The 16,377-nt window shown below is 30.3% G+C and overlaps 2 protein-coding genes across 2 annotated transcripts; both read left to right on the top strand.

The window, feature by feature from the left end:
* Positions 1–563: 563 nt before the first annotated feature.
* On the top strand, positions 564–6,071 carry LOC105331807 (NPC intracellular cholesterol transporter 2). Its single transcript, XM_011434140.4, has 4 exons — positions 564–720; positions 4,389–4,496; positions 4,706–4,875; positions 5,978–6,071. Exons 1-4 carry the CDS (start codon positions 642–644, stop codon positions 6,068–6,070), a joined length of 450 nt encoding a protein of 149 aa, XP_011432442.1. The 5' UTR covers positions 564–641; the 3' UTR covers position 6,071.
* Positions 6,072–10,390: 4,319 nt separating this feature from the next.
* LOC105325368 (monocarboxylate transporter 14) lies at positions 10,391–15,876 on the top strand. Its single transcript, XM_020065972.3, has 6 exons — positions 10,391–11,747; positions 12,374–12,469; positions 13,120–13,263; positions 13,385–13,531; positions 14,436–15,458; positions 15,576–15,876. Exons 2-6 carry the CDS (start codon positions 12,409–12,411, stop codon positions 15,749–15,751), a joined length of 1,551 nt encoding a protein of 516 aa, XP_019921531.3. The 5' UTR covers positions 10,391–11,747; positions 12,374–12,408; the 3' UTR covers positions 15,752–15,876.
* The last annotated feature ends 501 nt before the right edge of the window (positions 15,877–16,377 follow it).

Genomic DNA, 16,377 nt, shown 5'->3' with positions numbered 1-16,377 from the left:
ATATTTTAACATAATCAATCGATCAACAATTACAAATGTGCGTAATTTTATAACAGAGATACGATACATGGATATGATAGAAAGCTAAGCTATGAATTGTGTTAATGGCAATCTTGTAACAAGACAAGACCTGCAACGGGTAAGGTGAAATTCACGATTCTTATTTTATTTTGTTTTGTTGCTTTACGACAAGTTTAAAACTTTGAATATCAAAAGACTTAATGTCAATGTATTGTCAAACAACCTGTTCTAAACTTAAAGTGCAAAATTTCCTATTTGTCCTTTATTAGAAAAAATTATGTAATGAAAAACTAGCAAACTAATAAACAATATAGTGACTGCCCGATTGAATGCACCTATTGAACAAGGAAGATTTCCTGAAACTTTAGATTTTATAAAATAAGATTATTTGCTACTCAAATGAATGTATTAATTCAATGAAAACATATTCAAACACCAATAAATCCAGCCGTATGTTTTTGTATTGGTATAGTATGTGTCTGACAAATCGCAAGTTTTATCAAATGGTCCGGTAAGATTAAAAATTGGTAACATTGCGTACCTCCATAGATAAACCAAGTGTCTTATCTTTTATTAACTTTAATGTCTACTTGACATTGTCGGACTCGTGTCTTTGTAAAATGTCGGCAAAAGTCGTAATTTTTCTTGTGATTATTTATGCAGCAGATGAAGTGAGTTCGACTGTTTTCAAGGACTGTGGTAAGGTTTTTTTTATACGAAGAATTCAAAATATAAAAAATATATACGTATAATGTTGAAGAACTTATTTCAATCTAGATCTACGAAGGGAAATTTGTTATTTTGGTTGCATTATATTAATTACATATTGTATGTTTTAGAATAATTTGCCATCTCAATTAATCATGACTAACTACATCACCCCTTTCAAAAACTGTTCATTTATGATTCATTCAATTGGTTTACGAAAAGACAATTGTTGAGTTCTTTCAGTTTTATGTTATATAAGACTTCGATCTTTATTATTGTCATTTCAGCAGTCTTCAAATAAAACACTTATCCTAGATAGTGAAAAAACCTTCTATTTAATTAATAGAAAGTCCACAGCACAGATACAAAAAACTTTTTTTTCTTTATTAAATGGGAAAAAATTTGACTATTAGATGTCAATATACTGGGAAATCATTAAAACTCGTTGGGGTCAATTTTCGTGGATTGATTAAATTTTAAATTTCGTGTATTATCTTATACCTACTAAAGGAAGTATGGCTTTATAACCCTTATTTATTTATTCGTGGAGAAAGTTAATTCGTGGATAAGAGGTACCCACAAATTCCTCGAAAATTGAGTCACCATGAAATTTAATGATTCCACAGTACATTCAGATCATAATTACATAACAGTATTTAAAAAGTGAGGGGAAAAACATATGCTCAAAGTTAGTCTTTTGTAACAGTGTGCATTTATTTTTTTACAAGTCGTAATCATTATAAGATTTTGAGTACATGTACATGTATTTGTATTCCTAAACTTTCTTTTAAAAAGATAATTAATAAAAGGTGACGCATTAACATTTTTCTTCTATCATCATTGTTCGTGGGAGACCGATGTTCGTGGCTTTTGTGGGTAGCCCTTGCCCACGATTTTACATCCCCACGAACGTATATATACAAGCACTTGTTTAATATTTATTTACAAAATATAACTTGCTACCAACAAATTACGTCCCCACGAACCAGAAAATGTTTGGCTACTCACGAACACTGACCCCCCACGAATAAAAATGATTCTACGATAAGTTTACTTTTCTATTTCCTGTTTTCTGCAATTTAATGTCAATTCTAAGGTCTAATGGCATTATGTCTACACTATATAGCAAAAAGGTAAACTATACAGAATGAATGAAAAAATTACTTCATTTTTTTCGTATAAACAGTTTTTAACACTTTACGTTTTATTAAAAAATATATATGAGGGGTGATGTTTTTTTTTTTTTAGCAAAAAGTGTACCAACACAGTTTGTCCTTACACATATTCAATTGATCCCTTGGATATTAAGAATAGACAAAATCAAGCAAAAAGGTTTAATATTTGTGTCATTTTGAATGCCAATAATGTTTGATAAAGTTATCACTATGTGTATTGAGGTCACGTTTGATAATTTTCCAAAGATCCAAGATTTCAGATAACTAAAGGAATTTGGTCGTATATCTGCAAATTACACGAATATTCAAAAATATATTACTATTTCATTTTGAATCTGATGCTATAAAACAAATCAGATGAACTTTCTTTTTACTGTGGCAAAATGTTTACATTATTTACCCAACAAAATGTTTTTCTTATAGATCTTTGGTTTTTTATATTAAATAGCATTTTGTAAATAAAACTAGTAATAATGACTAGCAAGCGAAAAGCAAAACGAAAAACTATCGATTTAGACGTTATCATTTTTAAGATAAGTAATAGTTTTCTCGGATAATTTATGACAAACATAAATTACCTTAGTATTAAAATAATAATGAAATGAATGACGTGATTTCGTTTTTAATTTTTTAATCTTTTAAAGCCGTTTGATTAATTATTTATCAGTTTGTTTTGAATAATTTTTAAGTAGCGAAGGCGGTTTCTGATTTAATACATAGATAATAGAGGATTGTGTTCTGAGACAAGACTGCATACCAACCCATTAGTGAAAGTGATCCTCGAGGGTCCAAATAACGTGCACCACTGTGCACTTTTTGGCCAGAAAATAAATATGAAACTTTACTGCGCCATTGTTATCCTTTGAGATTACTTATCTACAAAGAGATTGACTGTTTTGAAGCAGACAGACTCGAAGATTCTGAAATCAATAAACGCTTCGTGTCACATATTAAAATGTACACAAAAATCAAACATTGAGTATTAATTTGTGTCATGCTGACCTTATAGACGAGCTGGAGTTCGCTGAGGACAATTTGCAAATTTATTGCAAATGTCCACCATTTTTTTTTGGACACTGATGATTTTGTCGTATAATTACCACTCTTTCATCTTCTCAAGAAACAAACGAATTCAACAAAATCTTTGTAGGTAGAGTGGCCTTCAAAAGTTTTAAAATGAAGGGTTATAGACCCCTTCACGCGAAAATATTAAGAAAAATGATATTAGAAAATTTAATGATCATTTATTACTTAAACTTTATATAAAGTTTCTTATTTGTATGTATGCCTTACGTTATTGCAAACCATTATATTAAAATAATGGGTTATGATTGTACTCTACTCTATGGGAGTTTAAAAAACAATGTATTATTGAAAAAATTATTTCTGAATTCATATGGGAAGATTGGGTAGGGGAGACAATCAATTTGAAATAGAAATATATATATATCTTTAAAAAGTGGGAACAAAATGAACAATATAATTTTTGAAATCGATATGAAACAATAAACTTGAAGGAATGGTTTATTCATACTACAACGCCCGAGGGTCATAGAAAGTTAAACTACGTAGAACGGATTTCAAATTGTGCAATAATAAGCAAAAAAGATATTCCGAAGAAAAAAGACAGAGGCTGATATTTTTGGTAAAGATTTTAATGCAAACTTGTTTAATCTTTTTTTTTTGTTTACAATATAGATCCTCTGATTAAAGAAGGAGGGAGTTGTGGGCTCACGTAAGAAGGGGAATTGAAAACAAATATAGATTGAAGAAACTTATTGTGCTAAAGTTTCAAAACTATTCACAGAGCATCAATAAGTCAAACATACTAAGATAGAGTATCAAAGTTAGTACTTAAAGAAAAATTTTCCAAAGAAATTTGAAATTAAAACTTGGTAATCGATATTGAGCGATGCCTAACTGGTAGGAATGAAAGACCAAAAGAAAGGGTGAATAGGAAAAGGGAAAATATGATAGTGGTATAAATGTACATAGAAGTTGAAGACTAGTATATGAAGAAAAAAATCAAATGTTGTTTCATTAAGGCTTTATAATCTGGGAAATCGATATTATGGTAGGCTATATGTAAGATGCTTATTGTGAGCTATTAAGTGAAAAATGAGAGAAGATAAAGATACAGGATAAAACACCTTTTAACAGTATTTGATATGTCCCCCTCCAGTTACACGTATGTTTCACAAATTCAGCATCTAAAACTCCACAATAGCTTTGTTACAAAGTACCATTCTTTGCCTTTGTAAACTTTTGCTTGCATTGTTAATAAAAACATTAGCTATATTTTTGATAAGAAATATATGAAATTTGCAGTCATTTGATACGAAAGAATACAGAAATGGTCAATGGTGCAGAAGAATAGACAAATGGTGTTTTTTTTAAATTTTTCATTATATACACTATAAATATTTAATCTGTCACCAAAGACGACACAAGAGTAATTCACGTATTATGTATACACATTTTCAGGTTCCGTTTCGGGGAAAATTTCATCCGTGGATGTATCGGGCTGTACGACAGAGCCCTGCATTTTTTATTCTGGCACAAACGAGACACTTACCGCAAATTTTACATCAAGTAAGTTTCTTCTTTTCTAGAATGCAGCAAGTGTAAAATATTTACAAAAAAGGGTTTAAATTTAGTCAATTCACTAAGATAAAATCTTTTCTTCGTATATTCAACGATTTGTATATAATATAATTATGTTTTCAGCAGATCCAAAATTCAAATCCAAACAAATGATACAAATGCTTTTTATGAGTTTTTGAAATACTTTTTTTTTTCAGATGTGGTATCTAACAAGCCAACAACTGTTATAACAGGAATCATTTCGAATCTTCCCGTTCCTTTTCCCGCAGAGAAGGATACATGTGCCCATCAAACACAGTGCCCTATACAAGCAGGAAAGCAAAGTGTTTTTACGATTACACTACCTGTTCTTAAATCATATCCTCACGTAAGTTATGGCATGTTGTCAGTCATGGATTTACAATGTTGCTTTAATTTGCAAAATGTATTGGAACCTACTCCGTAAATTTAAAATTAACAATATGTCTGTTGTTTTTATTATACCCCCACTTTCTAAAGAAATCTAAAAGTATATTTTTGTTACCCTGGTCCGTCTGTCCGTAACGTTTTAACATGGTGGGCAACAAAAATTGACGTTTCTTTGCAAAAACATATGGTTCCTCTTACAATTTATGCAGTAGCGACTACATACTGGTATGTAATATCTTAGGTTATGTTACAGGATCTCCTATAGTTGTTCAATAAAGTCCTAAACATTATATTTAAATTTCATCCTTGTAGTCAATTAGTAGCAGAAGATTGACATTTAACACTTTACATAAACCTAGTTCCGTGAACTCCTCTTATGATTTAATGAATAGCCAAATCATATCTTGGGATAGATTAGGGCTGGCGTATAGATGTGCATTAAGGTTAAACGTATCTAAATTTTATCTTAGTAGTCAAATAGTAGTCGAAAATAAACGCGTATCCCTCCTTTAACTGTAAATATAATGACAAGTTCTTTTTATTCAGATAAGAAAACCTTTCAAATATATTTTTCATTGTCAAATGATCTACTTAAACTTAATTATGACTCGTGGTCTAAAATCATTAACATATATATTTCTTCTATTTTTTCTCTCTATTTTATGTGCCACAAGTTATTCATAACAAATGACCTGGTAAACATTTTTGATTGAAAAAAATATGCAGTTATTTATTGATAGATCCTTTAAATTCCGTAAATTTAATACTTTGTTATTTGCTTCAATGCGTTATAACTTATGGTGTAATCTAATTAACATTAGACCTGTAAAACCGCTCCTCCACGGTAAATTACGCTTGAATAGCTTATCGTACAGCAGGCATGTTCACAAAGCTATCTTAGAACAATGGTGTGTTCTAAGTACATTTTAAGTACATTTTATTTATTTACATGTTTTCTATCATGTACGTTCATTTTAACATAAATATGGGCAAATAGAACCGAACTCTCACCCCTTTCCCCGTTGCTACATTTGCAAAAAAGAATTTTTAATTTTTTGTAGATAAGCCTTTTGGTGAAAGGTGAAGTTCGTGACGACAATGGAAAGGATATCATGTGTTTTGTGTTCCCTGCACAAATAAAGCCGAAAGACTGAATGTATTCATCTTTTAGCTTGTTGATTTAATATCCATTAATTACCACATTGAAGGGATAGTGACCCATTGCTAGGAATTTTAAAGTTAATAATTTTACTTTATTTTTTTTCCTTTTTTTTATTTAAAGCAATATGAGCTGCAATTTTCATGCTGAATTTTTTAAATGGAAATGTTATTTTCTACTAAAATGACAAAAGTATCTTGGTTCTTAGATTTCTTTTAGCCATTTTTTGTGGGAAAAGTCGTTAAGAAGTCTTAATTAAGCATAATTGAATTATTGTCGTCCTGTACAAAAATTTAAATGCTATTTATTCCTTACAAGAGAAATCTTTCTTCTGACAAAAAATAATTTTTTCAAATCTTAACTTACTTAAGTTACATGCAGACTATGATATTAAAGTTTCTGAGAAGTTATTGTGACGTCTTATTAGTCTCATTAACGCTTTGATTTGATAGAGAGAGCGTCTGTGAATGAAGAAGACTAATTATGTATATATTGTTTAAAGATTACATAGAATGTAACAATACGATAATTGGTATTGGAGTTGTGTATGCATTTTCAAACACATTTTCAGTACGAATAGAATTCAAAATTACCCTCCCTTCCTGAGTAACAGGTTAGGTAATCACACTTGTGTTTCAAGGTAGTACGCAACAGGTATTCCAAAATATTCCTATAATTTAATGTTTCTTGAAATTCTTATAATTTGTAAAATGCCATAAAATGTGTGAATATTTCAAATTGAAACGAAAACTGGCGACACAATTTTTGCTCACATATCCATAAACCTGCTATGTAAATCTCTTTAAGTGGACTGTTAAATGAAAGAGTCAATGTTAAATTAGCAATTTCAAAATGTTCTTTTAATTCAAAGATACAACACGTTTGTTCTGTTAAATAATGAAAATTACGTCACAATTTTTTGAGATTTTAACATATTTGACGGAAGTAAAAATAGATAATGTCATCATATTTCCCCTGATGATAATATCTTAAACTTTAATGTGCACAAAGTCTTAAGACTAGCAATGGTTATGACCTGATATCAACCCTTTGCTATACAAGGAACACATGATACACATTCTTTTTAGATATAGAAGGCTAAATGCCACAAAGATCAAATAACTCCCATTCAAATGGAGCTTTCTAACTCTTTCATATATGTCTTGGGGGGTCTTCAATGAGTTAATGTTAGCTAAGTGTTTTTACTATTTTCTTCAGAAAAGAAGACTGTACTCTTAGGAAGAAATGTGTAATTTCATTGCGTATTTGAGAAACTGTTTCGGCTCGGTAGATATTGTACTTTTTGGGAAGCTAATTCATTGGACTGACCTAAATAACAGCAATAATCGTTTAATATTTCATCAGAGTTACAGTTCTTTTAATGGTTATAAGTGCTGCAAGCGTTGTTGTGATTTAATGGTTCATAGGATTCCATTTAATAACGTTCAGATGTATATAAGAAACTCACTATACCAGGGATATATTTACGTAAATCCTTTGTCGAGCACCTTGTATAGAAACAAATCCAATAACATTTTACTGATATTTTGAATCATTCTACCTAAAATAAAGTAATAATGTTCTAGTAATTTTTTTTATTTTGTATTGTTATGTTATATTTATTCTGGGTTTCAAATAGTAATAATTATTTAAAGTTTATATTTTTTTAATGATATTCAATTCGACTCAACAAGCTAATGGGAAAAAACTAATGTTACACTTGACACCATTGATTTTCCCGTAAAAATCACATCAATCATAACAAATTTATATGTGAAACTGAATAGATAAGTTTTAAAAAAAATGCTACAAAATGCCCAAAAGTTTGGGTTTTTTTATCTTCAAATGTACACGATATAAAAATCATTTATTTGAATGCCTCGTGCGATTCTCATATATGGAACGCCAAATTAACATATATTCAAATATTTGTACCTATCTTCAAATAATTGTACCTATCTTCAATTAATTGTACCTATCTTCAAATCATTTGAAGATAGGTACAATTGAATTAAAGATAGGTACAATTATTTGAAGATAAGTACAATTGAATTGAAGATAAGTGTAAAAAATTATACCTAGGTACAAATGAATTATACCTATCTTCAATTCAATTAAAGATAGGTTCAATTGAATTATACCTATCTCTAATTCATTTGAAGATAGGTAAAATTCATTTAAAGATAGGTACAATTGATTTGAAGATTGGTTCAATTCAGACATATCTACAAAGGATTTGAAGATAGGTACAATTCAATTATACCTAGGTTCAATTCGTTTTGTGTATTGTTGAAAATAATGAACGCTCCCTTGAAGACATTTCAACATGGAGGGAAACGAGGGAAGCACCAACAACGAAGATGAAAGAAGAAATTAAGATAAATTCACACTGAAACCATAACTTTATAGGAATATTTTAAAGATCTATGAAATAAAAATTTGGATGTGGCATCCCTCCTTATTAGTTATACTAGGGCCCATATTTGGATACTAGATGTAGTAGATACTATATCTTTTACAACTGTATCTAAAACCTAGCCTGCTTATGAAAAGACTTTGGTCTTTGCCTTTGGCAACCGGATGAAGATACTAATAAATTTTCGCGCCAGTTGTGACGTAACGGAAATGACGTATTGCCAATATTTTAGTAATTGAAGATAGGCTCAATTCAATTGTACCTATCTTTAATTCAATTGTACCTATCTTCAATTCTTTGCATTTGTACCTATCTTCAAATCAATTGTACCTATCTTCAAATGAATTAAAGATAGGTATAATTGAATTGTACCTATCTCTAATTCAATTTGAAGATAGGTACAATTGAATTGAAGATAGGTACAATTGAATTGAAGATAGGTACAATTATTTGAAGATAGGTACAAATATTTGAATATATGTAAATTTGGCGTTCCATACTCATATGCTAAAAAATTGATGATCAACATAATCCTGATATAAAGAAGGATCACATACGGTTTATAAAATATTATATTTCATCATTAGAAAAAAAAATCATAATTATTTACCATATGAAACAACAATATATGTTAAGAAGAGAATACATACAACATTCAATAACAAATTAAAGGGAAGCGGGCCTTCTTTTCTTCATAGGAAACTTACGTTTAAATGTCAGTTACATGTACCACTTAAAACATAAAGATACAGCAGATATGATAACTTTTATATTTAAAACTCTTGCATGTTTATCCATTTTTTTTAGTAAAAAGAAAATGAAGTTATTGTGAAGTTATGAAGAATGAAGTTACTAGTGATATCTATAAATGATGAAAAAATACTCTATGGTGAAATTTTCTTTACCATATTTTCGAAAATGACATCGATTGAAGCAAATGTTATCAAGGTATCAAAATTCAGTTTCCTTTCACACCGAAGACTGAAAATATTGAAAAAACTTTAAGTAGTCCCTGAGTGTTTTAAGATTACAGTATCTGTTTTATGAACTGGCAGCTATGTGAGCTGCTGCAACACTCTACAGTCCTCAAACGCATGATGAGCATTTTGAATTTGCAAAAAGCTAGAAACCAAATTCCTTAAATAAACTTTCAACGTCCTAAAAAACTCTCTCAAGAAGACCAAAGTGTCACATAATCCACATTTCCTAAAGTAAGTTACCTTTCCTATCAGAGTATCTACGAACCATAAGTAGAAGGCCTCCAATTCACAAAAAGACATCAATTTGATTTTACGAAGAATATTTTGGTGGTGGCGTCTCATGTTAAATATATACAATATATATAATATTTTTATCTCATTTTCCCGTTCCTTTTTTTTTTGTTTTCTGTTGACCATTTTGTTTCTGCTTGTATATATGGGTTTTTAACCCCAACTAATATTGCAATATTCTATGTTCCCAAAAGTGCACCTGTTCTTTACATATAACACTTGCTTCAGCAATATAGAGAGCCAATCACTTATCCTATATCTACCATCAAACCCTTGCGTAACAATATTACTGTAGAACAATGATGTTATTAAAATATATTTTATTGCAAATAATAGATGGCGTACTTATGTAGAATGTATTTGTTTTTCTTGATTCTAGATCTTTTTTCGTCATGCTTTTTCATCATTTTTTGAATTATTGACATCGTTGTTAAGGTAAAGATCTAGCAAATGAAAGGTGTCTCAGGTTTATGAAATTCAAGATATAAATTATTTCAATGATGCTTCATAACAATAGCTTTGGTTGATTCGTTGTATCGGGACTTAATAATTTGGTAAACACGATGAAAGGGCATGTTTCAAGCTGCCACTTTCTGTGAAGTATGAAGAAAATAAGTAACAAATCTTTGTTTTGTTCATTTTTGACTAATAAAATATGTAAAGATTGCATTCAGACTGTCAAAAAGCGACACTTAACAAGCTGTCGTTTATCTAATTCATATTTTATAGAAAATGTGTTTAAGCCCGGTACACCCTATCAAACAAGGCTATTGTTTTTTAAAAATATCTACCGTGAAAAATTACTTTGAGCTGAAGAAAAGACGAATCAACATTGTCAACTCATGTATTTTTACTTCCCAAATTTTATCGTCACTTCTTTGCACTTTTCTAGACATGCACTTACTTTCCAAATGACCTAAATATTTCAATCATGGCGCAGAAAAGTGTTACTTGTGACGTTGTTATCTAAACAAACATATCAGAGAAGAGAGGTACTCGGTCCTCACAACTGCAAATTGAAGATACAAGGACACAGTGAGAACTGAAACAACAGTCCCTGGGGCCACATCGCACACCTAAGCAAGAATAGCTATAACTGATTCAATCAGTTAAATCATGGACTTTTTATGGTAAAAATATAGCATTTTAATTGTTTCAGTGTTAATTGTGTAAACAATTTGGGAAATGAGGTGGTTTACACACAAGTTTCAGCTTATCTGGCCAAATTGTATTTTAAAGATTATCTTCTATATTTTCCTATGCTAAAAATTAACCGTAATTGAGGCCTCACCTTACCCACAGGCATTATACTTATAACAAATTTAAATTTGCATCACCTTAGGATACTTACACACAAGTTTCTGGTCTTTAGGTTTTTGAGACATTTTTAATCAATTTTCTAATAATTATTAACTACTTACCTTTGTAAGAGGCTATAACTTTACATTGTATTTAAGTTTTGTTCTTATTTTGCTCATAATTGGCCCAGTTGTATTCAACAAGATGTTAAGTATGTAAAAAGTTTACAGACGGACAAATTGAACAGACAGACAGACAGTGGGTAATCTGATATCTAATTGATCTTTTAGCTCAGATGAGCTAAAAAGGACCATCCACGACTAACCAGCCCTCTTAAATATGCCAACACTATGTCAGATGATACGTCATTCATTTCGTCACGGCACTTTGGTCATTTCCATCTATCTAGGCTACATACGATTTATGTCTTAATCAAATACATGACACACTTTAAGGCTGCAAAAGTCAGGTACGAAATATGGAAGTTATGATGTTCTGATGTCACCTTTTGCTGCCAATGACCTTCAAGATTCAATCAACGCGCAAATTTCCAGATAACAGACCTCGACGTTGTTATCTATACAAATAAAGCGGCCAGTAATAGCATTCAATCTAAACAACGACAACATGCAAATACATGGAGGCAGCTAGAACTAAGACAAGGACATTCTATTCTCATACAACTTGTAAGTGTTGATTACTGACATGATTAATTCGTTTCTACTTTCCCATACTTTTTAATATCACTGAAAGCGGTAAAATTCTTCTCGATTACAGGTATATACTGTTCGTTTTTCTTCGATACTGATTGTTGAAAAACACACGTGCTTGTAAGACTGTGTTTTGTATGCAGGCTATGATAAGATCACTTGATTAACATGAATGTGACATGTGCATTCTGCATGGAAAGAGAATTACATATGTATCATTTTTCCATAATGCAATGATTTTCAAAAATTGTGTTTACAGTAAAAATATTGTCAAAGAAATGATATATTATGTCATTGTATCATTAGATTTATGTGTTTTTCATGTTTTCTGAGAATATTCAATGTATATTCCAACAAAATGTGCAAATAAGAACCAATGTATTACATTTACGTTTGGTAAAGAATAAGATATTGTTTGTAATAAATTCTAATTAGTAAAATAAGCTGCTGGCTATTGAAATGATGGAGAAGTGGCAGATATGTTTGAAAATGAAAGTCTCTGTATATACATCAGCTATTTACTTTAAAACACTTTGAAATTAATTAGATTAATGATCAAAATTATTTCAAGAAACGTTTAAAATCTTATTTATCTTACACAGGACGAATTACAAGTATAAACTTAGTCCAACCGGCAATGGACGAAGAAAACATTGGAAATCCCGTGGATACAGGATGGTCATGGGTCATCCTGTTTGGTAGTCCCTCTTTAGTATTCCTTCAAAGTTTTTTTTTTTTAAAAGTTATTACTTTAGAAATGACCATACTCAGAGAAATTTATTCCATTTTAATCACCTTTTAGTATCAAGAAATTGATTCAACAACTAAATTAAATTTTAAAGAAATCATGTACCTCAAATCCTAAACTAATTCTTTCGCAATTGGAATCTGAAACCAAGCAACTGTCTCAAAAATATAAGAATGTTTAATTAAAACGATGTCAATCCTGAGTATGTATTAAACGTGTTTTGATATTTCTTATCATAAAGTGTTTAAATTTGAAAGGTATTACTTGGTCAACTATGGCATCAGAAATTGAAACCAAAAAATTTGAATCTGGAGGTGTAAATGATTGATTCTGACTACTGTTTTTTTCAGTTGATACAACGTTAAATAAAACTTCATTATATTAAATTGCAATCTGTTAATACTTGTTTCAAATCAACAATATACTTTTTAAAAAGGAATGTTAAACCATAATTGTAGAATAATATAAAGACATGAACCAAAACTCTAGCTGAATGTATGATTAATAAGATTTGGAGATGGTTATATCAAAGATGAAAGTTATGAAAAGCATACAAATGAATGAAATAGTGATTGATTATTGGTCCATTTATTTTTACAGCTTCTGCATCGATATCGTTCTTACACATTGGATCTCTCAAAGCCTTTGGACTGTTTTTTGTTGAATTTCTAGAGATGTTTGACGCAAGCGTATCTGTAACATCACTTATAGTTTCCATCCAAAACGTGTTCTACGCTTTAATCGGTGAGCTTTCAACGTATAAATTTAACATCCATATGCATGCACATTTTATTTTGATTTTACAAATTACGTTGACATTTCCTTTGTATTTAAATCAATGATTAAGTTGCAATCATTCTTTCAGCTTTGCCTGTACTGTCCATAGGGATACGATTTTTATCGTCAAGAAGCCTTTGTTTCATTGGTGCCATTCTGTGTACATCAGCCTACGCTATGAGTGTGTTCGCAATGAACGTTGAATTCTTGATATTCACTCTCAGCATAGTATTCGGTAAGTTGGTTCGACTATCTAGTGTACACTCAGTCGTAATGAAATCTATAATTCTACACTCTTTAATTGTTTCATGTCTTACTATACAGAATATAAGGGAAAAAACCGCATCCTCCTCAATTATGCGATCTTTAATTGACGTAAAGGTATTTTAATTTTTACTAGAAAATGAAAAAGATTACTTTTGCTTGGGCGTGCGTTATTTAAGGTGGAATGCTTCTCAAAAAATATTTTATGGATCGTTAAAATACTAGAACATGATTCGTTGATAAAAGAAGGTATTATGCCTTCATTTATTTTAAACGAATTTTTTGGGGGTTTTTATGAGGAATTGAGAAATCTGTTCTAGTTTGCAGTTACACACTGTAGAGTTTAAAATTTGGTGTGAATAAATGAATGGTATCAATATCTAATAAATCATGTCCAGTAATATCAATTAGACGTGTTATTTTTTTTAATAAAATTTTAATGAATAAAAAAAACCCCATCTTTTGTTCATATTTTTTAATCCTTTAGATCCTTTCAATCTTTTCACAGAGACGTTTCTTATTAAGAGGAAAAGTAAGGCAATCATGTTTTATGAAGAAATTGAATCAAAAGTAAAGCGTGTAACTGATATTACTGGACATGATTTCTTAGATATCAATACCATACATTTTTCATACCAAATTTAAAGCTTGACAGTGTTTCGTTTGCAATCAAAACAGATTTTCCACTTCTCATGAAAAATATTTAAAAAATGTTTAAAATAATTTAAGGCATATTTCCTTATCATGTTTTAGAAATGATACTTTAACGATCCCTAAAATAAAATTTTGGCGCAGTATTTCATCTTAAAGTGCAAATTATATGATGGTGGTTTGGTAGATAAAAGTAATTTGCTTTTTATTTTTGTGTTTTGAAGGTTGTGGTTCGGGATTTTTATTTCCACCGACACTTGTGATTCTTGGTCGGTATTTTCGAAAGAGGAGGGGACTTGCAAATGGACTTTCAATGGCAAGTGCTTGTCTTGGAAGTTTAGCCTATCCTTTGTTTATACGATTTTGCATGGACGAATATGGAGTTCGTGGAGCCCTTCTTTTAATTTCTGGAATTTACATGCATATATTCATTGCAGTTTGTTTATTAACTCCTCCAGAGCAATATCGTCCTAAGACCAAAAGCAAATTACAGGAAAAAGAAAATCTTTTGAATCCATTGGTTGTCGATACTTCAGTGAACGACAGTTCACTCTCATCTTCTCTTCCAAATATTCGTGTTCCTCGAGAACCTGTGAGAAAGAGAAGAACAATGACAATATCAGAGGATATAAATCCATCGAATTCCAATGATCGCAGAACTCTCAACTTTTCCAAATATCTCAGCAACATTAGTCTTATGTCTATATCAACAGTTGACATAAGCTTGCAAAAGTCAAACAATGTCAAGAAGAAGGATATGAAGTGGTACGAACATGTAAAGAACATGGATTTTTCTGTTCTTAAACAAACAGAATTTATATTATTTTTGGTTGGTTTTTGTTTTTCAGCTGTTCCTGCCATTTTTAATGTATTCTTGCCAGCTTTTGCGCGAGAAAGAGGCATAACAGACAACCAAATCTTAATTTTAGTTTGTATTATAGGTTTCATGGATTTTCTTGGTAGGGTTGTTTCTGGATTTCTATCAGACAATCCTCGAATTCGAACTTCCCATATCATTGTCGTTCCAATGTTTGCTATTGGAACCATTTCACAATTTGCGCGCTTTCTGAATTCGTTTAGCACGTTTAGTGCATTTGTTACTATATATGGATTTTTTGCTGGAACACCGTTTGCACTCTTTTCAGCAATGACGTCCAAATTAGTAGGAATCGAAAAGTTTCCCACTGCCTATGCATTTCTTATTTTAGCCCAAACATGTACCTTTGCGACAGTCATACCACTGTCAGGTAAGAAATGTAAATTTTTAAGATATAAAACTTACCATTTTAAACGTTAATAACGAAAGAATATATACTTGTAAGTTTTTGAAAAATAATTTACAATTACTCTCATTTATTTTTAAGGATATCTGAGGGATGTTACGGGAAATTACAATGCTGCGTGCCACTTTATTGGAACAAATGCCTTTCTGTCCGTGATTTTGTTTTTGTTTGAACCTTTTGCGCAGAGGATTGACCAAAAAAGGAAACTTAATGTTCAGACCATTATTGTTCACAATGGTGATAGTGCAAAACATTGAGAAGAATCGTGTATAAAACAGAAAATGCTTTGTAATAATGTAATGTTAATTATGTTATTTGCTTTGTAATAATGTAATGTTAATTATGCTATTTAATAGCTAGAACATAAATTTGTATACAACAATTTTTTGTGTCGAAACATATATACAGAAACATCATGTAGTGGTTTACTTTCTTATGTCATCGCTTGCACTTTCACGTGACAATAAAGGAAATTATTTTAAAAAGTTAAAAAGGAATTCACTATTAAAGATAGTTATAAAATGAAATTTGTGGGTTTTTTTCTATTTTAAATGCATCCGAATCGTCGATAAAGCAAGTGGAATATTACGTATTATGAATGTAAATACAGTAAATATACACATTACAAATGATTTTAAAAATAATCACTCGGTAAATCCTTTAAAGAGATTAAGCTTGAATTGTATTCATATCGAAAGGTCATTGTTTGCCAAAGAAAATCACATTTATGATATTTTTAAAGTATTATTTAAAGAACAAATTGGTCACCATCTGTGGGAAAAAATTCATTGAAGCAAGAAAAAAATATGTATAAAAAGTTAAACAATTTCAATGACTATTTTCCTCATCCAATAACTTTCCTTTTTTCATTCTTAACTTGTAA

This window comes from Magallana gigas, chromosome 8 (genome assembly GCF_963853765.1).
Source record: "Magallana gigas chromosome 8, xbMagGiga1.1, whole genome shotgun sequence".
NCBI lineage: Eukaryota > Metazoa > Mollusca > Bivalvia > Ostreida > Ostreidae > Magallana > Magallana gigas.
This window is presented reverse-complemented; position numbering and strand designations above follow the sequence as displayed.